The sequence below is a fragment of the Ictidomys tridecemlineatus genome, chromosome 5 (genome assembly GCF_052094955.1).
Source record: "Ictidomys tridecemlineatus isolate mIctTri1 chromosome 5, mIctTri1.hap1, whole genome shotgun sequence".
Taxonomy (NCBI): Eukaryota; Metazoa; Chordata; class Mammalia; order Rodentia; family Sciuridae; genus Ictidomys; species Ictidomys tridecemlineatus.
The window spans coordinates 18,806,625-18,830,514 of NC_135481.1; the positions used below are offsets into that span (position 1 = coordinate 18,806,625).

At 46.1% G+C, this 23,890-nt stretch overlaps 2 protein-coding genes across 3 annotated transcripts; one reads left to right on the top strand and one right to left on the bottom strand.

The window, feature by feature from the left end:
- The first annotated feature begins 833 nt into the window (after window positions 1–833).
- On the top strand, window positions 834–7,173 carry Ppib (peptidylprolyl isomerase B). The gene is made up of 5 exons (XM_005316679.5): window positions 834–1,084; window positions 1,737–1,850; window positions 2,725–2,818; window positions 5,702–5,886; window positions 6,846–7,173. The coding sequence occupies exons 1-5, from the start codon at window positions 950–952 to the stop codon at window positions 6,966–6,968; spliced, it is 651 nt and encodes a 216-aa protein (XP_005316736.1). The 5' UTR covers window positions 834–949; the 3' UTR covers window positions 6,969–7,173.
- Window positions 5,169–23,822, bottom strand: Snx22 (sorting nexin 22). Of its 2 annotated transcripts, XM_040274164.2 has the most exons (6): window positions 10,415–23,822; window positions 9,976–10,059; window positions 9,512–9,616; window positions 8,925–9,019; window positions 8,236–8,303; window positions 5,169–7,784 (listed from the first exon to the last, which is right to left on the bottom strand). In XM_040274164.2, the coding sequence occupies exons 1-6, from the start codon at window positions 10,487–10,489 to the stop codon at window positions 7,663–7,665; spliced, it is 549 nt and encodes a 182-aa protein (XP_040130098.1). In that variant the 5' UTR covers window positions 10,490–23,822; the 3' UTR covers window positions 5,169–7,662. The 2 variants fall into 2 exon arrangements, with proteins under 2 accessions (XP_040130098.1, XP_077905037.1); XM_078048911.1 differs by lacking the exon at window positions 9,976–10,059.
- Window positions 23,823–23,890: the final 68 nt, after the last annotated feature.

A 23,890-nucleotide genomic window follows, 5' to 3' on the forward strand; every position in this document is an offset into this window, starting at 1 on the left:
TTAAAAACAACTTATGTTGTAGACTGGAACAACACCAAGCTTCTTTTACAACCTTGAATATTCCAGAGGGCGCATCTAATGACTGTGACCTTCATGAAGGCCTCTGAAAAAGTAAAGACGTCTCTCTCAGGCCTTTGCATATATTTCCCACCTCAATGCTAATATGAAGCTACCCCAACCATCAGTTTGAGCACCAGCAATAAGGAAGCTGAATACGATGTATCCAGTGCAATACAGTCCGTTACAACATTGGAGGGGGGGAAGCATGCAAAGAAAAGTTAAGAACCAGAGTACAGTGGAGTGGGCATTGACTCATACAGCAGTAAGTGCAGAACTAAAGAAGGAAGAGAAAAAGGACAGACTAAAGTGACACACTCCAAGTAAAAACGGAAGTAGATTTTGAAGCAAGTTTTACAAGACAAGTAGAAGCTGTAGAAGATGACAGTGTGAGAATAAATGTGCCCTGGGTTTTTGGAAGCTACCACATTGAAAACCAACTTGGTAGCTCCCGACACTCTACCGACCCGCACGGACCGTGAGTGTCCTCCGTCCCGGCCCAGGCCACCGTCTTCCGGACACTGCACTCCGCCGCTACACGCTCGGCATGCCGGGGCCTGTAGTCTCTTCGGAGACCAATCCCCGCCTCTCCCGGCATCACCTTCCGCCCACCGCCTTCCAGCAGCTAGGGGGACGAGCTGGGAACCCAATGAGGGAGCAATAACGTGGCAGCCACCCACAAGCCCGCGTCCTCGCCGGCCCGCCGGCCCCGCCCCCCGGGGGACTTACTACCTGGCGCCGAGGCGGAGGGGGGAAGCTGCGCCCGCCCCTGGCTGAGAGGCTGCAAGCAGCCCCGGCCCCCCCCGCCTCCGTGGCCGCGCCGGCCCACGCCGCCGCGTCCCCACCCTCTTCCGGCCCTGGCTGCCCGGGCCGCGTTCGCTCCTGCCGGTGGATGCTGCGCCTCTCGGAGCGGAACATGAAGGTGCTCTTCGCCGCCGCCCTCATCGTGGGCTCTGTCTTCTTCCTGCTGCTGCCAGGACCCTCTGTGGCGGATGAGAAGAAGAAGGGGCCTAAAGTCACCGTCAAGGTCCGTGCGCGCCTCTCCCGCCCTGCCTGGCGCGGCCTGCGCTCCACCGCCCGGGATCCCGTCTCTGGCCAGTGGTTCCCGGAGCATTTAAGGCCCTGGAGTTCGACCCTTGGCTTCTGGTGTCTTTGTCCTTATGGCGTCTGTGCCATCCAGACCAAAGAATGATCCGGACCCTCCCCAAATTCCCAACCCCACCCTGACCCGGGGAGTTAACTGGAGCGGGGGATGCCCAGCTGCTGCCGCCACTGGAGCAGCCCTTTTGCAAATAACCTTGCGGTGCTGGAGAAATGGTGAAAGATCAAATCCGTCGAATCCTTTCTCCTTGTAAAATTTTAGCCACTTCCAGTTACAAAACACAGAGAAATTACAGCTTAAATTTGCATGGTAAACTTGCAAGCCCCTTATGTGGCTTTCTTCTTTTTTATGTGAATATCTAGAATCTGGGCCCATTGTTTATTTAGAGTAAAGATTGGAGAGCATGGGGCGTGCAAACACACACATTTTTCAAGAAGAGGGTTTGGAACTTCACATGGTTTTGCCTCCACTGCTTTAAATGACTGCCCTCTCCCGTCCTCAGAGGAGCTTCTTGGGCCCTCCGTTCCCAACTAAGGTCCTTTAAAGGGGCTAAATTTAAAATGGTTCTTTTTCTTAGGTGTATTTTGACCTTCGAATTGGAGATGAAGATGTAGGCCGGGTGGTCTTCGGTCTTTTCGGAAAGACTGTTCCAAAAACAGTGGATAATTTTGTGGCCTTAGCCACGGGAGAGGTAAGTGGCTGGTGCAGAAGTTGTCAACTCTTGCAGTAGGAATGGCAGCAGAATGCAGCCCATTTGTAGCAGTAGCCCTCTCTGAGGGCCAGTTGACTATGGCCATGGGAACCTAGTATTGTTATTTTTTTTTCTCCCAGTACTGGGGATTGAACCCAGGAGTGGGCCACAGGAGTTATATTCCCAGCCCTCTTAAATTTTATTTTGAGATTGCCGGGGCGGTCTCATTAGGTTGCACAGGCTGTCCTCAAACTGTGTTTTTACAGCCTCCCAAGTTGCTGATAGTCACAGGCATGTGCCACCATATCCTGCTATAGGAGGTTTGTTTTTTGTTTTCATTTTTTTTTTTACAATACCAGGAATTGAACCCAGGGCCTGGCATATGCTAGGCAAGTGCTCTACCCACTGAGCTACATCCTTTGTCCTCGTATTGCTGTATCTGTATCGTAAGAATAAGGAATATTTTATCCTGGAATATGCACAGTGTTTGAAGGCACAACCCCTTTAATGAAGTTTGTATTTCAATTTTGAGTTCAACTAGCAGATAACTTTTTTCCTTGGTCTCTGTTTCCTTTTATCTGATCTTGTGGTTAGAAGAAAAGAGGGGATAGGCATTCTATGAAATAGAATTGTATCAAGTCTGGCAATTGTACAAAGGCAGAGGCAGGTGGAGTCTTGGAAGTTATTGGGTCTGTGCACTCTGGGTCTGGCCTGCAGTTACTACTCACTCAGTAGCATGTTGAATGATGAACATGGCCAATAATGGGGCCACTTCTGTGAGCAAGAATTGTGGGCTGGGTTCTTGCAGGGCTTATTTAATGTCTGCCTATATGATGTCTCATATCATCTCTTTGCATTCTCATTCCTTTTTTAGAAAGGATTTGGATACAAAAACAGCAAATTCCATCGTGTGATCAAGGACTTCATGATCCAGGGTGGAGACTTCACGAGGGGAGATGGCACAGGAGGTAACCTCAAGTTTTCTGAGAAGAGGGATCTGTCAAGTTTAGTTTCCCAGGTAGAAGGGTCAGGCTGTGCCAGACAAATAGGGTCCCTTCCTTCCCTAGCTCCAGGAGCAGGCCACTTAACATGCATTGAGAACAGCTGCATCCTCTGCAAAGTGGACCAGTACAAAGGAGACAGAGTGATGGGGGTTAGGTGGGCCTAAGAGGTTCTTTTCCCTGTGCATACCTGCTGATACAGGCCTGTAGCCTGGTGACTTTTCTCCCCACCACGCCTCTATACTTTTGGAGTGGGGTAAGGAGGTGGCAGCAAAACGAAGACTTGTGGGGAGCATTTCCAGATCAGGTATGTACCACCTTGGAAGCCCCAGCAAGGGTGAGAGGTGTTCTTTCCTTTGTGCTTTCCCACCAGAGACCTCTGCATTACCTGTTTGCACAGGACAGAAAGACAGATACCCTGGACTAACCCATGGGTCTTACTGTGCTTGGGGACCCATCTAGCTGTTCCCTCAGACCGCAGGGAAAGGGCTGAAGACATGAAGATCGGCAGGACATCAGCTCCTTTTTGTACCTGAAAATTCCCAAGTGGGACATATACAGCTTTTAAAACTCAGACTCTGTCCTCAACTTTGTTTGTCATAGTCTTTCTAGAAGAAACTCTGAAAGCTACATAGCAACATAAGATTTAAGTAAGAACAGAAGGAACTCAATGCAGCAAGTGGATAACAGGGCACAAAGCTGGATAATATAAATTGTTTTTGTGAGTCAGACATGGTCATATTTGATCCAATGTCTGCCACCTTTTTACCTTGTGAGCTCAGGCAAATGACACCTTGGAGCTCCTCTTTCCTCTTCTGTAAAGGGAGTGGGGGAGCATAGGGCTGGAAGAATTAGGTGAGATCCTGAGTGTTAAGTGCCTGGAGTGTGTTGAATGCCCAGGAGGGTCAGCCATTGTTGAAGTATTGATAAACAGGAGGCACTGGATGCCAAGGTAATCAGGAAATGGCCTTGTGAACATGAGGGAAGATTTGAGCAAGGGTCCTAGGTGGTTAGAGAAGAGGTAGGAATGAGGACTGAGTCCCACCCTGTTCTGTGGCAGGAGCTTGACAAAGGTGGGGTAGTAAAAATGGAATTAGAGCATACATCGGGGTGCACAGAGGCGTGTTATGGCCAGGCACTTGGGCTTCGTGCTCTAAGGAGTGGGGACCTGCTAAAGGCTTGAATGGAAGCAATACCCATGCACAAAAGATTTGAGGGGAAATGATGTGACAGGATTTACTCTGTAGAGCCAAGAGCTAGCTGACTGCTGAGGAATTGGCGCAGCTGTGCTCAGCAGGGTGGCTTGGGACTGAACCCTTGCAGATTATAGCCTAGTGGGTCAGAGCAGAAACTCCTTGGTTTGAATTCCAGCTTCTGTGCTTCCTTTAACCTTTCTGCATCTTAGCTTCTTCATCTTTGAAACAGAGTTGTTATCCTGCCTCATGAGGTGGTTTGCTGTCAAATGCTTAGAGCAGTTTCTGGCACAACCTGTCCACACTCCAGGCATTGGCTATTATTGCAGTGAGGGCTGCAGGGATGAAGAAAAGGATGAGTTAATGCGGGGGGTGGGGGTGGGGGTGGGGGGAGGATAGAGACAGTATCAAGCAATGTACACAGAAAAAATTTCCAAAGAATAAGTGATCTAGAGAGGAGGATAATGGATGTTGGACCTAACCCTTTGAGTTTGGAATTCCTTGTATCTTGGGAAAGTGATTGGAGATAAAGATATAGATTTGGAGATTTTCTGGGTAGCAGCAATAATTGAAATCTTGCAGTTGGTTGAGACTTATAAAAAGGACCTTCAAGTGGGAACATCTCAGCCAGGAGTCACTGCAGGATTGTAGCAGTCTAGTCTCTGCCTGGTGTGGGAGTGAGGGGTGGAACACAGACCAAAACACTTCTTCCCCATCAGCTGGTCCAGTCATTCTTGGTTTGGGGTCTTCCTGGCTGCTACACAATCAGCAACATCTCCCTGATCGGCCTTATCTAGGGCAGTTTTCAGCTGGTTCTATCATTTGGAACCACAGGACAAACACAGGCGCATTGAGAATAGAAATAGTTTGTCATGTACAAGTGAATCAAATGGTATCAGGTCAAAGAAGGAAAATGGCTTTTTAAATGCTGGGTTTCTCAAGGTCTTGAGCCTGTAGATGCACAGTATGAATCTCTAAGAGTGACTGAGAGAAAGAGGGTTCCATTGTTTCTCCTAGAACCATCTTTGAAACTAGGGTCTCAGAAGTGGTATATAGACTGCGGATACGGTCCCTTTGTCATGTACCTGGCCCCAACCCCCATATGGACAGACACATGACACATATTCATAATTCATAAGCATCTTTTATTTTATGCTCATTTCATTGATAAGGAATAATTTACTCTGCAGAACTCAAATGGCAGCCCTATCTTTTGCCTGCCCTGGTTCCCTCCACACTCATCTCTGTCCTGTTTCTACTTTGCAACTATGTCTTTCCTGTCTTTTTTATTCTTAGGAGAACAAGTTGGTCAGCCACAACAGTCTTTTTCTAGAAAGTTCTGTCCACCAAAGGCTGTTCATGCAGGCCTGAGGTTACAGCCAAGGGTAGCTAATAATATGTGCCTTAGTTAAAAGCGTTCAAACAATCCTTACTGTACACTGGTCACTAAATCAGCCTGTCCTGATGCCTTGTTTGCTTTCAGTCTGCACGGTTTGGCTCTAGGCTAAAGGACAGGAAGGGGTCAGTTTTTATGTCTTTATGTACCTCTCTAGCCTGGACTGGTACAGAGGACTGGTTATACCCCTCAAATCCTCACTCGAAAGGTCTGCCTGGTTTAGGCCAACCCAGATCCCCCCATCTTCTTTTCTTTTCTCAGGAAAGAGCATCTATGGTGAGCGCTTCCCCGATGAAAACTTCAAGCTGAAACATTATGGGCCTGGCTGGGTGAGCATGGCCAACGCGGGTAAAGACACCAACGGCTCCCAGTTCTTCATTACTACAGTCAAGACCGCCTGGCTAGATGGCAAACATGTAGTGTTTGGCAAAGTTTTAGAGGGCATGGTAAGTTCTGGAGGCAGGGGCTAAACCTGGACAGTTCTCACCAGGGATTTAGTCCAAACCCTGGGGCAGGGGCTCCATGAATTTTATCTATTCACAAAAGACCCAACACCGCAGATTCAGACCAGTGCTCGTGTCTGGAGAGAACATTCAAAAATAGGTAGCTTGGCCAGGCACCATGGTGCACACCTATAATTCCAGCTACTCAGAAGGCTGAGGCAGGAGGATCATGAGTTCAAAGCCAGCCTCAGCAACTTAGTGAAGTCCTAAGCAACTTAGCAAGACCCTGACTCTAAATAAAACATAAAAATGGCCTTGGGATGTGGCTTGGTGGTTACGCACCCCTGGATTCAATCCCCAGAGCCCATAATTAAATAAACAAATAAGTAAAAAAGATAAAACAGCCTGGCTGGGTGCTGGAGCACATAACTATAGTCCCAGCTACTTGGGAGGCTGAGAAGAGAAGATCACTGAGACTAAGAGGCCAGCCTAGGCAACATAGCAAGACTCCATTTCAACCAAAAAGAAGAGCACCTCTATCCCCCCACCGTTCTAAATCCCTCTAGGCCCTAGACAGGAGGCCTTATAGAAGCTACTCAACTGCAGGATCACCCATTCCATCACTCAGGCAAGGTTGTGCAGAGTCCCATCCTGAACTGTATAGGGTACAGCTGAACATGATGTCCCTAAAGAGTTACTTGGTACCTTGCTCCCTGGCCACTCCCTTCTTCCTCCTTATCCTTTGCCCAATATGGTCCTGAACAAAACTCTTGCATCCACTCATTGTCAAATCTATTCTTCCCACCCTGGCCTGGCACCCCAGCCATATATTCAGTAGAATTTTGGTGCCTCCATGTTTATATGCTGTTGATCCCATATGGGTCTCAGCCCTCCTGAGGCCTGTTGCCCATTGGTAGACCTCATGACTATCCTGCCCTACTGTTACCACCTTTCTTTTTCAGGAGGTGGTGCGGAAGGTAGAGAGCACCAAGACAGACAGTCGGGACAAGCCCCTGAAAGATGTGATCATTGCAGACTGTGGCAAGATCGAGGTAGAGAAGCCCTTTGCCATCGCCAAGGAGTAGGGCCCCAGGGACCATATCCCTCTGAGCAACCCCCTGTGCAGGCCCTGTTGCCCTCACTAGGGAATAGGTAGCCCGTCACAGGGCTCCATGCTGCACTGGCCCTAGGGCCAGCATCTGATGGAGCGGACCCACTCCCCTCACATTCCACAGGCCCAATTTTGTAAAAACTCAATGCTGACCAATTAAAAAAAGTGGGTTTTTTTTTTTGGTTGTTGTTGTTTTTATAATCTGCGTGTGGGCTGGGTTCTTGAACCTGTAATACATTCCCCAAGTGTGCATCCCAACATGTCTAGGATCTCTTGTAGCTGTAAGGTGCTTCCTTCCTCAGGCTCCTGCCTGAACCTGTACCTAGATACTACCCATAAAATACTGGCTTCTGAACTTTGCAGATCTATGTCTCAGCCTTTACTACCCTTGCCATCTTCTGGTCTAGGTTAAGAAATACAGCTACAACTGTACCTTCTCAGTCTACTCCAAATTGACTCCTCTCTTTATTCCTCAACTCCATGGCCTTGCCTTGGCCCCTAGGCTCTAAGAGCACCTGAATTCTACCACCCCAGCTGCCAGTGCAAGCTGAGTTTAGAGTGGTTAAGTCCTAGGTCTAGTCCAAAGGAGGACCCAGCCCTAGTTGCTTATATGAAATTCAGGACAGGCACATGACTCCTGACAGGTGGCCCAAAGGCTTCTGGGCTGATCAAGGCATAGGTGACAGAGGAGCTGGGTAACAGTCCAGTGTTGCCTGGGCTGATGCTGGGCTGGTACTGAATCCATAGAGGCCCTGGAGCACACCATTCACCACCACATCTGGCAGAAGCTCTAGGATAAATATAAAATGGTAGAGGGTGGGGAGTGGTGTGAGACAGGCCATCCTCAGGTCTGTAGGCTTCTTAAGCTTTTTTCTTTTTTTTTTTTTTTTTTTGTCACAGCCTCTGCCACTCTTGGGAATAGAGCTCTTGCCAAGGTGGCAGATATCAGCTGTCCACCCAAATGAGGCATTGGCATTCACCTGGCCACAGTCTGTTTACATCACACATCAGCTTGGTAAAACCAGGCCCCTGGGGAATGCAGACTTAGGGAGCTAAGGTTATTTCACTGGTGTCTGCAAAGCAGGCTACAGGGTTAGAGGAGCACCAGGTAGTGGCTCCAAAGAGGTATCTGAGGGAGGTGCTGCCTGGAGGTCTCAGGAGCAGACAAATAGTAGGCCCACACCCACCCGGCCCTGGTACCCAAACCCTAAATGCACACCATGGGTCAGGCACCTCCTAACCTGGAGAAGGAGTGGAAATGTATGGATCCATGCAAAAGCTGATGACAGGCCGGTGGTGCAGCTGTGAGCTGGGAAGAAAGGGTCATGAGCTGTGGAGGCTGGAGAGAAGGCAGGGCAAAACCCCATATGGAGTGGAGACTAAGGACTGAGATCACCAAAGACCCACAAAGGAAAAGGTGAGTAGGAAATGGATTTGGGAGGCATCAGCAGGGAAAACCTGGACCACAGGGACAGGACTGGCTCCAGGCTGCAGGCCCACCTCCTACTATGCAGCCACCAGGGGGCAGCAGGAGGTAGGCAGGCCAGGGCTTTGACTTGCCTGCTGTCCCTAAGCAGGAATTCCCCCAGGGTGCTGAAAAGAAGAGAGATACTGTAAGCTGCCTGGGGATGGCTGGGAGGTGAGGGTAGGGTGGAGACAGCCAGAACTTCAGTCCCCAGGGACCACTGCTTCTATTTGTAACAAGCCAGTTCCGGAGGTAGAGGTAGCTGGTGTAACGAAGGCTGTCCAAAAAAACAGCCCCTCCACCAAGGTCAAGAAAGCTGCTAAGGGAGGTCATGTCTCCCTGAGAGAGAACCAGGCAAGCCAGAGCCTGAAAGATGTGAGAAGAAAGAGGGCTAACCCTGAAAAACATTCCTCACCTGCTTGCTGCCAAGAGCTCCTGCCCTCCCTGAACACTGGCCCTCCTTACCCCCAGCTACTGGTCTTGGGGTCAGTGGGGAAGTGGCGGAGTCTCAGGAATTCCAGTAACTCCTTGGGCACATCCTGGTTCAGGTACAGGATGCCCTAGAAAGGAGGACAGAGGAAACCATAATTAGACCCAGCTACTAATTTACACAGCCCAGTGCAAATGAAAATGTGAGAAACTTAGTTCCAAGTAAGAAGTTCAAGGCGGTGAGAGCAGAACAAGACTTTTGAGTGCTAGGCCCTGTATGATTGCACAGGTTAGGGCCCAGTAAAGGTCCAGCCTGCAGTCACACATCACTGTTGTGGGCAAGAGCCTCCACTGGTATTGCACCATAAGGGTGCCTCAAAATTTACCCTGGAAAGGAAGGAAACTAGCTTTCATTGAGTTGGGACTACCTGCCCTCTGCTTGCCTCACTCAATCCTTTCAACAATCCAGTGAGGGATATTGGAACTCACGACTGTTCAGAAAATTGAGGCTGGGGTAGTGAACAACCCCCAAATTGTGAGAGCCCTCCCATATCACTGCTTTCTATCTGGGTCACACCCCTTTTCCAGCAGGCTGGAGGCAAAAGAATATGCCCCTTGCACACCTGGATATAGGCCTCCAAGCCCTGCCGGCGCTGTTCCAATCCTCTGGTCCTCCAGTTGGGCAGACGTTTCGATGGGAAGTCAGGCACTTTGTACAGTTTCTTAATCTGCCGGGAGGTTACAGAGGCGCCATCACGTATCCCAACAGAGCCCCTTAAACCCACTTGAGCCTAGACAAGAGTCCTCTCTGGACCCCTCTCCAGGCCCTACCCTAGTGAGTGGTGATTGGGACAGGGGTGAGGGTCGCCTGTAAGCGGGGTGGGCACACAGGGATAAGGTCAGTGTGAGCTGGAATCGGCTCCTTTGCGCCCTCTCCACACGGGACCTTGCAGCCAGTGGGCAGTCTAGAATCTGCGGCCTTCAGATGCTCGGGTAGTAATGGGGGTGGCTGAGGCTGGGACTAGAGCTCTTCAGCCTTCCACCCAGGGGTTAGACCGGGATCAGTGGATTGTCCGCGCCGCCTCACCCGTTTGTGCAGTGCATGGAACTCGCTGTAGCGCCTTGGCACCGTGTGTCTGCGCCCGCTGCACAGCACCTCCACTCGGAACACCTAGCGGGGAGAGGTGCGCTTGAGGCTCCTCGGCAGGATGCTGCGAGGCCAGCTCTCAGCGATGCCCTCACCCTCCCGCGCTCAAAGGCACAAATCGAACTTGGAGCGCAGACGCTCTCCGGGTAATCTCCTGCTCCGCCAAACACCCAGGAGAAAAAGCTGGCTCCACGCGTTCCCCCAAGAGCGCAAGCCACCACCCGGAGGCTGGCTAATCCAAGCAGTTCCGAAACCCTCGAGTCGGGGTATCCTGGGACTATGTTGGGAACCCGAGCTGGAATTATAGGTCCCTATTGCTCTGGGCGTAGAGAAATTCGAAGGATCCCTCCGCCCCTTTCCAACTAGTGGTTCTGCTCACCATGTGTCCTTTCTCTGGGCTCTGCCTGGGCCCCTCGGCCTCGGGCCCCACCGACGGGATGCGAACTTCCAGCATCCGCGCCCGGGCACCGGCTGCGTCCCCTCCTCAAGTACTGCTCCGAGCGCGAGCCCCGGGGTAGCCACCCGCGGACCCTGTGTGGCCGCTCCGCCCTTCGAGCCCTCAGGCCCCGCCCAAGACCCAGCCCCGGGCGTCCCCAGCGCAGCGCGGTCCTGAGCCGACAAGATTAGGCAGGGCGCGGGCTGGAGGTAGCATACCGCCCCTTCGGTATGGAGGGGCCGCAGCGCAGGGGGAGGAACCCTCAGTAGAGTCATCGGTTTGTCAAATATTTACTGAACGCCCGACTGCCAGGTACGCGGGCAAGCCAAAATTTCACCTGTTCTTTGTTGAGCGTCTACTAAGGACTCCAGTCTGTGGCGCCTGGCTTGGGCGGAGGCGTCTGCCCAGCGGACGATCCCCGGAGGTTCCTTGCTTTCCTCAGACCCTTCCCCTGGACCAGGCCTCCCTGTCTCCTTCCCTCCTTTCAGCCTGACCTTTGGGAGCACGGGAGACTCCAGCTGAGACCATGCCTGGGTTAGGCGTGGGTCAGTACAGCTTTGTCATCCCCTTTCCCCATAATCCACAGGCCCCTTAATTCATTTTTTTTCTTCCATCCCTCCATTCATATTTTTCAACCTTAACCTGTTCTAGGGACATTTTACAGGGAAGAGGTAATTTAGGAACCCAGGGTCTACTCTGGAGATCAGTCAGAATGGTATCAGAAACTCTGTAGACCTTGAGCTGGGGATGTGGCTCAAGCTGTAGCGCGCTCGCCTGGCATACGTGCGACCCGGGTTCGATCCTCACCACCACATACAAAGACGTTGTGTCCGCTGAAAACTAAAAAATAAATATTAAAATTCTCTCTCTCCGTGTAGACCTTTGCTTACGTGCAAAATAGAAATAATATGCCTCCCAGGGGATGTAGCTCAGTGGTAGAGAGCTGGCTAGTATATGTGATTCCCATGTGCCACCAAAAAAAAAGAAAAAAGAAAAACCACACCTCCTTCAGGAGAGTGTATATGGCTGGAGAGCAGGAATTAAAGGCCAGCCTGGGCAACAGGGAGACCCTCTCAAATAAATGAGATGATGACCCATGTTAAGCCCTTAGCACAGCAGATGTCTGGTAAACAGCAGCTTGATTGTAGGCTTGCCCTGGAGAGAGGTTGGGTGATGAGTAAGAGAGGTAGTGAACAGGAAAGGACTGTGGGAGGTGGCACCAGGCTGCTCTTGCCTACCTTTCTCAGTAGGGTCAACTGGGAATGTGGAAATATTTAAATAGAACTTTTTCCACCCAATATGCTGAAAGGGCCTCTGCTCCCATCTCTTTACCACACCACTCAATAGCAGAGCTGCTTCCACTCAGTAGCTCCATAACAGGAACCCTCTATCTCACTGACTTCCCCTGACAAAGGAACCTGAGGTGAAGATTCGACACCCTTCTCCTCAAGAGCTTGCACCTACCACCTGGTAGGAGGCCTGGTGGAGAGGAGAAGACAGTGCCTTTGATGGACTCATCTCTCTCCTTCAGAGTGGGAGCAGAACATATGCATTCCCAGCCCAGCCCCAGAGAGGGGCTCAGAGGATTACCCCCAATGGGGGCAGGTATGTCTCATGTGTCCCACATACTCTCCTTCCAAATTCCATCACACCAGGGCCCCAGAATCAGGAAGCTGAAACTTCCTGCATCCTGGTATGGTCCCCTGGAAGGGAAATGACCAACACTGAGAAGAAGTGGTGTGGTTTCATTTCCTCCCTGGCATTCTAGGGCCCCAGCTCCTCCTTGACCTTCAGGGCCTACCAGTGCCTCTGTTCAGGACACCATTCTAATGACCATTTGCCCTCTGTCTCTGGATCTCCCTGCTTTTCCTTGCCTCCCTCCCCAGTCAATATAAGGTTTATTCTCTATCCTTCTATACAAACTATTAAAGCCAGGTTTTAGCCATGGTGACCTTCCTCTAGTTCTTCAAACCTGACAAGTTCTTTTCTTGCCTCCAAGACTTTGTCTTTGTTTTTCCTATCCCTGGAACACTCTTCCTTGACTTTTAGCCTGGTGGACTCATCTTCTGATTCTGAGCATAAGCTTACCTCCTCAAAGAGGCTTCCTTCCTGACCCCATCATATCACTTGGTTCATGCACATATTAAGTCTGTGACTATTGTTTATTATATGTCTCCACAGTGCCAAGCATTTAGCATAGGTCTTTGGTAGGTAGAATGGTGGGATAATTTTCCTCACTCATCATAAGGTTCACATGGACATTCCTGTAACAAAAGACAGGTTAATAAGAGAAAAGCATAGCAAAATTTAAAGTTTTATGTGATATGGGACCCTTTCAAAATGAAGTCCCAGAGACCCAGGGGCCTTCCTTTCAAGGTTCATGCTTAAGTCTGATGAAGCATGAATAGTCACATAGAAACATTTTTGGACAAAAAGGGTACGATGGATTAAGCGGGAAGTCAAGCATGGCCTGTCCAGATTCTTCTCAGCCTCTGTGCATCATCATTCATTTCTCCTGGATGTGGGGCAAGATTCCTCTGGAATAAGGGTGTTCAAGGGAGAAGGGAAAGGGTAAATAACCTTTCTAGGTTTATGGTTTACTTTAGGGGAATAAGGTTCTGTATTTTTGTTTTTGATATGAGGGATTGAATCCAGGGCACTCTACCACTGAACTACATCCTTAGCCTTTTTTTTTTTTTTTTAATTTCGAGATCGGGTTTCCTAGGTTGTCTAGACTGGACTTAAATTTGTGATCTTGCCTCAGCTGCTCAAGTAAACTGGGATTCCAAGTGTGTACCACTACACCTTATGTGATTCTAGTTTCTATGACCCATTTTGGAGAAGAGAAATTCTGATTTCTGTAGCTCACTTCAGGGAAGAAAGTAAGGGCAGGAGGTCAGAGAGACCTTGCTCTTAGGCCCTTCCAGTCTTTTTATTTTATTAATTAATTAATTTTTGGTGTTGGGATGGAACCCTTGCACATGCTAAGCACACACTACCACTGAGCTACATCCCCAGCCCCCAAGTCCTTTATTTCAAAATATTTAGCACCTGCCATACCTTGGAGTTTCATGTTCTGAGCCCTGATATACTAAAAACAAAAAATTGTTGATTGAAAGAGTATATGAATGAGAATATGTAAGAATGAATCTATTATGTATAATTATAAAGAACCAATAAAATTTTTTAAAAAATAAAATAAAAAGGCTAAATGGTGGTGGTGGGGAGGTAGAGCAAAGGCTGGGGAGGGGAGAGAAGGCCTGGGAGAGAGGTGCAGAGGGGATAGAGATTGCTGAAGGGCTAGAAGGTCTGCTGCAAGGGGATTACAAGAACCCTTTTTCCATCTTAGGGTTAGACATCCATCTCTGCCTCTCTCTTTTGGTGGACTGGTGTTCATTTTATTCATTTGACTTTTTTCCAGATGTTCCTGAGAAGCTTCAATGGCTTTTCATTGAGATTCATTAGAAATGACTTGAAAACATCTGTAGTAAACATGCAGGTCCCTAATTCTACAGTGTCCTGTGGTGCAAAGGTGCAGGTCCAAATAAGGAGAAACAAGATCCTGGACCTAGAGGTATTATTTACAGTGTCTTTGAGGAGATAGAACAAGTTATGGGCAATATTGTCCTATAAAGAGCAACACATGGTATGATATAAATTCCAAAGCAGTTATTACAATCAGAGGAAGAGTTTATTTTCTGTATACTTTAAGCATTGGTCAGTGTGGCAAATGAACACTGTTAAATTCCAGGCTTATATGATGGGTGTAGAGACCTCAAAGTGACTTCTATTTTTAGAATGAGTTGTTTTACTATAGAATCTCTGTCTTTTCTCCATCACTGTCTAGTATATGAATTTAATTTCTAAGTTGCTGAGTGAAAATTGCCTAAAAGTATTAATTGATCACATTTTTTTGATCTAGATTATACAGCAATAGTTTTCAAGTTTTCACAGTCAGTATTATTCCCTAGAGGTCCTAAAATCTCAGATTTTAGGGCCCTGACCCCATATTTTCTTTTTTTGAGGGGGTACCAGGGATTGAACTGGGGGACTCAAGCACTGAGCCACATCCCCAGCTCTATTTTGTATTTTATTTAGAGACAGGGTCTCACTGTGTTGCTAAGTGCCTCGCTGTTGCTGAGGCTAACTTTGCAATCAGAAAATATGGGGTTGTGCCGGGTGTGGTGGCACATGCCTGTAATCCCAGCAGCTGGGGAGGCTGAGACAGGAGGATTGGGTTCAGAGCCCTACGTGGTACCTAATCATGGACATTTTTAACAGTTCCCTGGGGATGCCCCGTGTGTTCCTGGGGACCATGTAGTAGATATCAGACTCCCACACCAGCCCCTCAAGGGACTGTGCTACACTGGCTGCTTGACAGTATCATGGCTTGAGCAAAAGGCAGGACATGCTGAGGTGAAGATGTTCCCCAACACAGCCCTGCTCCTGTGGTGGTCCTGTGGGTTGGCTGGCCTGAGCTTCTGTCATGCCTTGGCTGGGCCCTCACCCTCCACCATTGCTAACAAAACCACTGCACACAAAACCCCCTTTCACCCACAGCTCCAAGGCTGCTCAGGAGGTTTGGTTAACCCGTTAAGAAAACAAATAGCTCCTGGGCAGGGCAGGAAAGAGGGTGCTGCTAGACACAGAGGCTAGATTCTTCTCTGGGAGTGGGTGGGTGAGCCAGAGGGAGGGGCCAACCATGGGAGGCTGCCTGAGCAAGGGTAGGCCTTGCCTGCCCCACCCAAGTCCTGCTCTAGTCACTTGTGTAATCTTGGAGAGCCCCCTGAACCTGAGTCCTTATCTGTACAATGGAGAGTTGTGTGTGTGTGTGTGGGGTGTGTGTGTGGGTTAAATGACATCATGCTTCTGAAGTGCTTAGCATGGGCCTGACACACAGTAAATAAATATTCGCTGTTATTTTTAACTGAATTATATGAAACTAATGTTTTTGTAATCCAAAAATGGTAGGAGATTCACAGTTACATATAGTTCATCCTAATATATTGCTACTTATTTATCAACAAAAACAAATTCTATTCCTTTCAGTATGCTGAGCTTTAAAGGTTAGTTTGAAAAACAACTCTTTCAGCTACTAACTCTGTGATAAGGATTTTCCTGATATTTCTCCATATTGCACAACCAAAAAAAAAACAACAAACAAACAAAAAAAACAACACAGCAAATAAATTGGAAGCAGAGCTTGGTGTAAATCAGCAACTATTCTATTCATCACAACCACCTCAGGGTTCCTACTGATTGCCTTTTTAATAAGTACATTTTATTAATTTGAAATAATGAAATTTAAAAACAATTTTTATGTTATAATATTGAATTTTGGAACAATACACCTTAAAAAGAGTTCTCTAAAATGATTTTTAAGTTACTGACAGAGTTTAAACTCTTCATTTTTAGAAACAGGAGAGTGAAGCCCAAGGGTGAGAAGTGGTTCTGGAAAGAGCTGGATTAGAAGGCACCTCTATAGAAAATGTCTTGAGAGCCACGAGAGCAAACCAGGCTCAGGACAGGTTGGCAACCTGCTCTTCAGGGTCAAGCAGGTTCCAGACCTGCAGCCCCAGCCAGCAGTGTCATTCCTCAGAGCCTCTTTTCCTCTGCCCAGATATGACAGAGGCAGCTCAGCTGCTCACCCAGGGCTGCATCAGGAGAAGCTGGCAGAGACTGCCTCGGCACTTTTCATGGCACAGCAGATTTTTCTTGGGAGACAACTTTCTAACACTCTTCAAACCATAAGTCACTAAGCCTGGTTCAACAAATATATCTGGCATTAAAGGTCCCCAGCTGTTTACTAGACTTGCTTCTCTGACTTCCAATGGCTGCTCCTAGGGGAAAGAAGATCTCAAAGGGGTCAGAGAGGCTCATACACTTATAAGGTCAGGTCATTATCAAAATGGGACTTGTTCCAGGTGCAGTAGCACATGCCTGTAATCCTAGCTATGCAGGAGTTGAGGGAAGAGGACCTCAAATTTGAGGCCAGACTGGACAACTCAGCAAGATTCTGTCTCAAAATAAAATAAAAAGGGCTGGGAATGCAGCTAACTGGTAGAGCATTTGCCCAGATGGATTTGTACTTAACAGGCATACTGTATGGATTTATTGAGGTCTTTAAGAACTTTTGTAGGTTAATGTCTTAGTAGGTTGTTAGCTCTGGGGTGTTGTCTAGAGCTAAGAACCTAGAATCTAACTTAGCTCTGAGCAAGCTGCTTGTTCTCTGACCCTCAAGTATTTTAATGTAGATAATGATGACTACCTGGTAAGTTGAAGGTACTGGAGTAGAGATGTCTTAAAGCCCTGAGCACAATGCCTGGCAGATAGTACTTAACAAGCAACAATTCTTACTATAGTTAATGAAATAATGAGGCTCCACAGTGGGAAGAGGCTGCTGGGGGCAGTCTGTCCTTTGACCTACACATGTTCCTGCCTGTAAGGTACACCTCATCTTTTTTGCTAGTGAGGCTGCTGATGTGCCACTTCACAGAGACTTGCTGGTTGGGTCCCTGTGGTCATCATTGCTGCCACTCATAATGGAAGGGGAAGCTAAAAAGCAATAAATCTTGGAGGGCAGAGTCATTTGGAAACAGTCGTCACATCTCTTTAGTGAAAGGTTCTATCTCAGACTGGCCAGGGTTTTTCTGTTTTTTTTTTTCTGGACCCAGACAAAGTACATCCTATGGAGGATGAGCAGCTGGCTTTTTCTGAGCTGCCTTGGGTGGGTGGAGTTTCTGTCCCAGAGGTCTGGTCATCTTAGCCACAGGGGCATTTCCACAACAGACAAGGGCCAAAGGGGAGAAGCCTTATCTCAGGCAAGCCTGATGAGGCAGGTGGCTATCATGGGGCGGCCTGTAGGCCCCACCTAAGGCTCTGAGGACTAGTCTTACCAACCATGGTAGGGCCTACTGAGTCCCAAAATTGCCAGATTTCATAACTGTTTGCAAAACCTCAAGATCTGTCCTCATTGGCCATATAGCAATGATGTGGAGCTACAGAAAAGCAACTACCCCCATAGGCTGCTTTTGAGGGTGGCAGGAGGATACAAGATGAGTAGAAAATACAAACTCTATGATCTTAAGGAATTCATTGCACAAGAGGCCAATGAGGTAACCTCAGAGAGCCATTGCATAAGGTAGAGACCAGAGTTTACAAAGACAATAAATACAGTGCCATACAAGAGGTACAGGAGATGGAGTTCCCATTCCTGTCTGGGATAGAGATGGTGGATCAGATAAAGTGGATCAGACAAAGCTTTTCAGAGAATTTATATATGAAGTAGGCCCCAAAGGATGCACTAAATTGTTCTCCCACAATGAAAATAGTTTTATTTGATTTTTCTACTTGTAAAGATAATACACAGACATTTTAAGCAATATAAATGGCATAAAAAACTGGAAGTAATGCAAAATTCCATCTTTAGAGGCAATCATAGTAAACAATTTAATTAACATCCTTCTCATATATAAAATTTTATAAAATGAGGATCATATCATACATGCAATTCTATAACCTGCTTTTTTCACTCAAAAATATGAGTTTTTCTTGTCAATGAATATAACTACATATCACTTTCAATGGCTATATAATAGCCAACTGTATGACTGTACCATAATTCATTTGATCCTTTCATGACACAAATTTAGATTCATTCCAGTTTTTGCAACTGTAAACAAACAACACCATTTACAATGGGCACCTGTGGTTAGTTTTCATGGGCCTGGTTTCTAGAAGTGTCTATGAGGATCCTCACCGACATATTGGCAAATGCCCTCCATCTCCTTACACTTACATGCCCATCCATAATGTTGAAAAATGCCTATTTCAGACTGGTATAATTCTGAAACTGAAGATAAGAAATGGGAACTGAGAAAGAATGCCACAGGTACAAAGCCCAGAATTAACAAAGGCTCATCCAGTCATATGGAAATTAGAAAGGGAAAAAGCATGTTTGTAATCAGTTTCCATGAGACTTTAGCACTGTTTAGGACTGGGAGATAAACAGGGCAAGGTGAGCTGGGTCCTCTCACAGACAGCTGTGAATGCCAGGCAGCAGAACCTGCAACTGAATAATCATGTAACACATCTATTTGGCATCTGTTTTGAACCCAAACTTTTGCTGGGGCCAAGAAGTGATAAAGACATATAACCAACACAAAGCCACACAACTGGGATACACAACTGGTATCCCAGGATAGTGATGTATGCTCCATTCCCAAGGTTCAGAGGATAGGATTGAGTTGTTGTCCGTTTCTATTTCTTAACTCAAACATGGCACAGAGAATCTTTAGTATCTCCAAAGACAAAGTATATAGCTAAGGGATGTGCCGACAGCAGCAAAGATGTGTCCTTTTCTGCAAGGGCAAGGATCACTATTCTTCTCTTTCCCTCCATTTCCTCCAAGCTGCCAAGTACCAGTGGGAAAAATCCCACACCTTATGGTTAGATGTCACTCAGAATCCGTGGGCTTCAACTTCATGTGGGACCTAAGCATGCTCAGCAAAGGACACTCCTTCCATCACCACGCTCTGCCCAACCAGACCTTTGCCCATACTTGAGATTTCCATCAATTTTCCTTTTTAAAATTTGAATTTCTGAAAAACCATTCCTTATTTTCTTTAGAGTTCCCAACTATAGGTGCATTAATAATAAAAGTCTTCTGGGAGGGCTGGGTGTGGTGGTGTACTCCTGTAATCCCAAAGGCTCGGGCACCTGAGTCAGGAGGATGGCAAGTTCAAAGCCAACCTCAGCAAAAGTGAGGTGCTAAAGCAACTCAGTGAAACCCTGTCTCCTGTCTCTAAATAAAATACAAATAGGGCTGGGGATGTGGCTCAGTGGTCAAGTGCCCCCTGAGTTTAATCCCCAGTACTTAAAAAAAAAAAAAAAAAGTCTTCTGGGAAGAGTTTAAAGTTACTAATATTTATGTGACACTTTCTATTTTATTTCTACTCCACTTACTTATTCTGTCACTGAATACTTATACTGAATATTACATTTTCCCCAGCTCTACTTCCTCACCTTCAGATGGAATCCAGAAATTCTTGAGGAAACAACCCAAGGGGCAAGCAGGGTAATTGTAGACTTATCTCCATACATTTTGTCTAAACCTCTTGGTTCAAATAGGTAAACAGAGTGTCCCTACCAAGAGGAGGCATGAACCCTTCTTCTGCCTTCCCTCCTCCAATAAATTTCTTTCTCACAGCAGATAGCAGTGAGGCTCCCTCTGAGCATGGGAACTGTTCCCTTCCACTCTCTGGGCTGCCTTTATTCCCACACATAATTCTGAGATTTGTTCCCTTTCTCTCCTCTGAATTTCTATAACATGCTTAAATCTGCCCAGCCTTTAAATAAAGCTCTGTATCTCCCACTTCTAACCACCAGCCTCTCATCCCCTCCAGAGGAGCTTTACTGTCCCCACTGCTTCCCCTCCCATCTGCTCTAAACCTGTTTGCCTTCTGTGTAGCTTGTGTTACAATGTGTAATCTGTGTCTAATATTCAAGCCAGATACCTGAGGGCTATACCAACTACCTTCCCCTCCCACAGGTCTCTCATCAAGTCAGTGGCCAGGTCCCAGGTCATCAAGTCAGTGCATCTCCACCTTCCAAACCTTTCCCTGAATTCTAACTCCATTATTACTGGCCTCATCCCTGCGGATGTTGTATAGAGTCTGGCAGCAATCTCCACCTCCAGTCTGACACCTTCTGATATGTCTAAATCACAAATACTTTCCTTTAGTAGCTTCCTGTACTTGTAGGAGAACGTTCAAAGGGCCTCACGAATTCTCAGGCACTATGATCCAGCTTCTGCTCATTATTCTCACCTCATGGATTCAACTCTGGCCATACCAAGCACTTGTATATCCCTAGATATCAGTATCCACCTCTGACTATCAGGCAGACAAGGAAAGCAGAATGGTCCTGGTAGAAGGAACAAACACCTCTTCACGTTTAAGACACAGTTCAAACATCACATTCTCATCAATTTCTTCCCCCTGAGTCTCGTTTCTTTGTGTCATTTATTTATTATTCCTTTGTGCCTGTTATTCCCTGTAGAGGCTTCTGGATCAGTACCCCTCACCTGCTGTTGGCCTTCTTGATTTCCTTGTCTATAAACTCTGCACAGAAATGCATAAGCCCTGAAGTCAACTGGCCCATCAGCTTTAAGACACAGCAGACCCAGAGGGGAGTTTTGAAACCCAAGGAGCATCCATCCCAAGGAAATAATGAAACATCAAGATGATCATTGGACAGAACTTAACAAAGCACAGAGAAGTTAATTTAAAAATAAGTCTCCGTGGAGAAAAGAATTACAAATGTGGAAAGGGGACAGAGCAAGCCTATAGGGCTAGACTACAACTATCAATGTGAATTCATGATAGAATTTACTTTTTGTGGTAATGGGGATTGAATCCTCTATGCCTTATGCATGCTAGGCAAGTGCTCTACACTGAGCACTCCCCACCCCATGATTTTTTTTTTAAATATTTATTTTTTAGTTCTTGGCGGACACAACATCTTTGTTTGTATGTGGTGCTGAGGATCGAACCTGGGCCGCACGCATGCCAGGCGATCGCGCTACCGCTTGAGCCACATCCCCAGCCCCCCCACCCCATGATTTTTAAAAAATATTTATTTTTTAGTTATAGTTGGACACATTACTTCTATTTTATTTATTTTATGTGGTGCTAAAGATCAAACCCAGGGCCTTGCACGTGCTAGGCGAGTGCCCTTCCACTGAGCCACAACACCAGCCCCCCATGATTTTTTTTTTAATATTTTTTTTGTTGTAGATGGACACTATCTTTATTTTTTATGTGGTGCTGAGGATCAAACCCAGTGCCTCATACATGCGAAGCAAGCATTCAACCTCTGAGCTATAATCCCAGCCTCCCACCCCATGATTTTTAATATCTACTTATGTGATCTATCTCTACCTCTCTCAATATTTCTTTTACCTCTATATATTTTCTTGTCCTGTCTGGAAAAACCTTGCAGCAAGATGTCCCAGTAACAACAAGCACACTCAACACCCAAACTTGGTTTCTAAATTTCATTCCTAAGAATCAAAGCTCCCTGGAGAAATGGCTGATTCTAGGGCTGAGGCAAGGAAGATACAAGATGGGCCTAGAACATCTTGTTATGCCAGAAAGTAAAGTATTCAAAAGTTAAAGACACAGGAGCCTGCTACCAATGTAGGACAGTTTGAGCAAAATAAAATCAAAGTAACAGCTTGAATTTGAATACAGTAGGAATCCATGTTTCCATATTGATAAACAAGTGGTAAAATAAATGGGGAAAGAGAATGTTTTTATTTAGGAGAATCCAACCAATAAATGTAGAATGTATGACTGAGATGGAAAATAACACTGCTCAATCCTTATAATAATAACTGATTCAGGCAAGACCAGTACCAATGAACAAAATACTTGTATGATCTCAAAGTATCTCCCATAAATTACTTGTTAATTACAAAGGGGAGAATAGCAAATTTAAAATGAAAAACCTGGTAGACATCAACTTAACCAAGTGATCAGATTTATCATCAACATTAATGGGACAAACAACATCATATGCCAACTTCAGATGCATGGAGAACACATCACTTCTATATTCTTCAAAAATGTCACCATAATGAAAGACAAAGGCTGAGGAACTCTTCTGCATTAAAGGAGATACAGGTAGGGCTGGGGAATGTAGCTCAGTGATAGGGCTTTGCTCTAGGTTCAACCTTCAGTACTACAAAAACAAAACAAAAATAATTTTTTAAAAAAGAGACAAATGTAATCATGTATCACAAATAAAAGTAACACATGATCCTGCATAAGGAAAAAGAGAACTGATACGAAGGACATTATGGGGACAAATGACTAATTTAAATATAGTAACCATCATTAGATAAGTATTTTATCAGTGTTCAACTTCCTGGTTTTGATAACTGTACTTACATGAGAAGGTTCTTGTTCTTAAGGAAATACATACTTAAGTTTCTGGGGCCATGGGATTCACTGGTATGCAATTTATCTTCCAATGATTCAGAAAAGACAACATGCAAATTCAGTAGATAAAGCAAATCATAAAGCAAATGGGGTAAAATGTGAATACTTCATAAATTTGGGTAAATTTCTGCAACTTTCTGTAAGTTTGAAATTATATTTTAAAAAGTTATAAAAACAACCCCCCCAAACCAAGAATACAACAGTAAAGGATGAATAAAAATTATGGTACAGTCTAATCTATGGAAGCCTTAAAATGATATAGCCTTACAAATTTGTGAAGGTATATAAAGATACAGAAAAAATGCTGGTAACATATAATGTTGAATGATAAAAGCAGGATACAAAATATTTTATGTGTATATTATTACAACTATGTAAAGGCAAGCATATTAAAAAGGTGGAAAGATAAAAATCAAAAGTGATAATAAAGATATAGGGGAGAAACTGAGTAACTTTTTCCAAAAACTTAACTTGTTGAAAAAAATACTTGCAGCAAGGACACCTTCCCAGATACAGGTCAGCACCATTTAATGCTTTCTCTTGCCTTAGGCTACCCCTCCCCAAACCTTAGCCACTACCAAAGAGAATTGAAAGAGCAGGTCCTAGAGCCCCTATGCAGAGGGTGGTGGGGTTGGAGGTGGCAAGATTCCCATGGCAGTCAGTCAGCCAGCTCTGACTCACAAGGGAGCTTCAAAGTCAGCTCTGACCAGTGCAGCTCATGCAGCTGGGAACACAGCTGAGAGGAAGCCCATCAATGACTTATCTGAGGCTCTGGCCTTCCCTGGCCAGACCAGTAAAGACCTGTTTGAACACTCTTGGCTTGTGCTTACAATACCTGGGGGCTCTTCCTGACATGCTCCCTCTGAAGACACAGACAGTGAGGCTTCTGTGAATCTCAAAAAGGCTCAGGAGCTTGGAGATTACCCTATCCAGAGGCACAAGTTCTGGCTCTTTGTAGGGATAAAGCAGCAAGTCCTTAATCATATATTTATACCTTAACAAGAACAGTTTATTGAGGATGTGGTAGTTTTGCTTGCTTGCTTGCTTATTTACTGTGACTTATTTTTGGTGCTGGAGAATTGAACCCCATGCCTTATACATGTATTCTACCACTGAGCCATAGTCCTCAGCCCCTAAGGACATGTTTTGATAGGTAGCTAGAACATAAAACTTGCTTCCAGAGCTTAGGGCAAAAGTAGGAATAAGACAAGGTTAGCCTTCTCTGCAAAATAAGTTTTAAAAATTCCTTCTCTAGAGAAAAAAAGAGTTAAGAATTAGGCAGATTAATACAGCCTCTGAATAACATCTGAGGTAGGTAGAGAAAAAGAAACCCAAGTTCCACAGGGAAGGAGCAGCAAAAACTTATGAACTCCTATACAGAGAAAGTTCCTACACCTGGGCAGCTTCTTGGTTATGA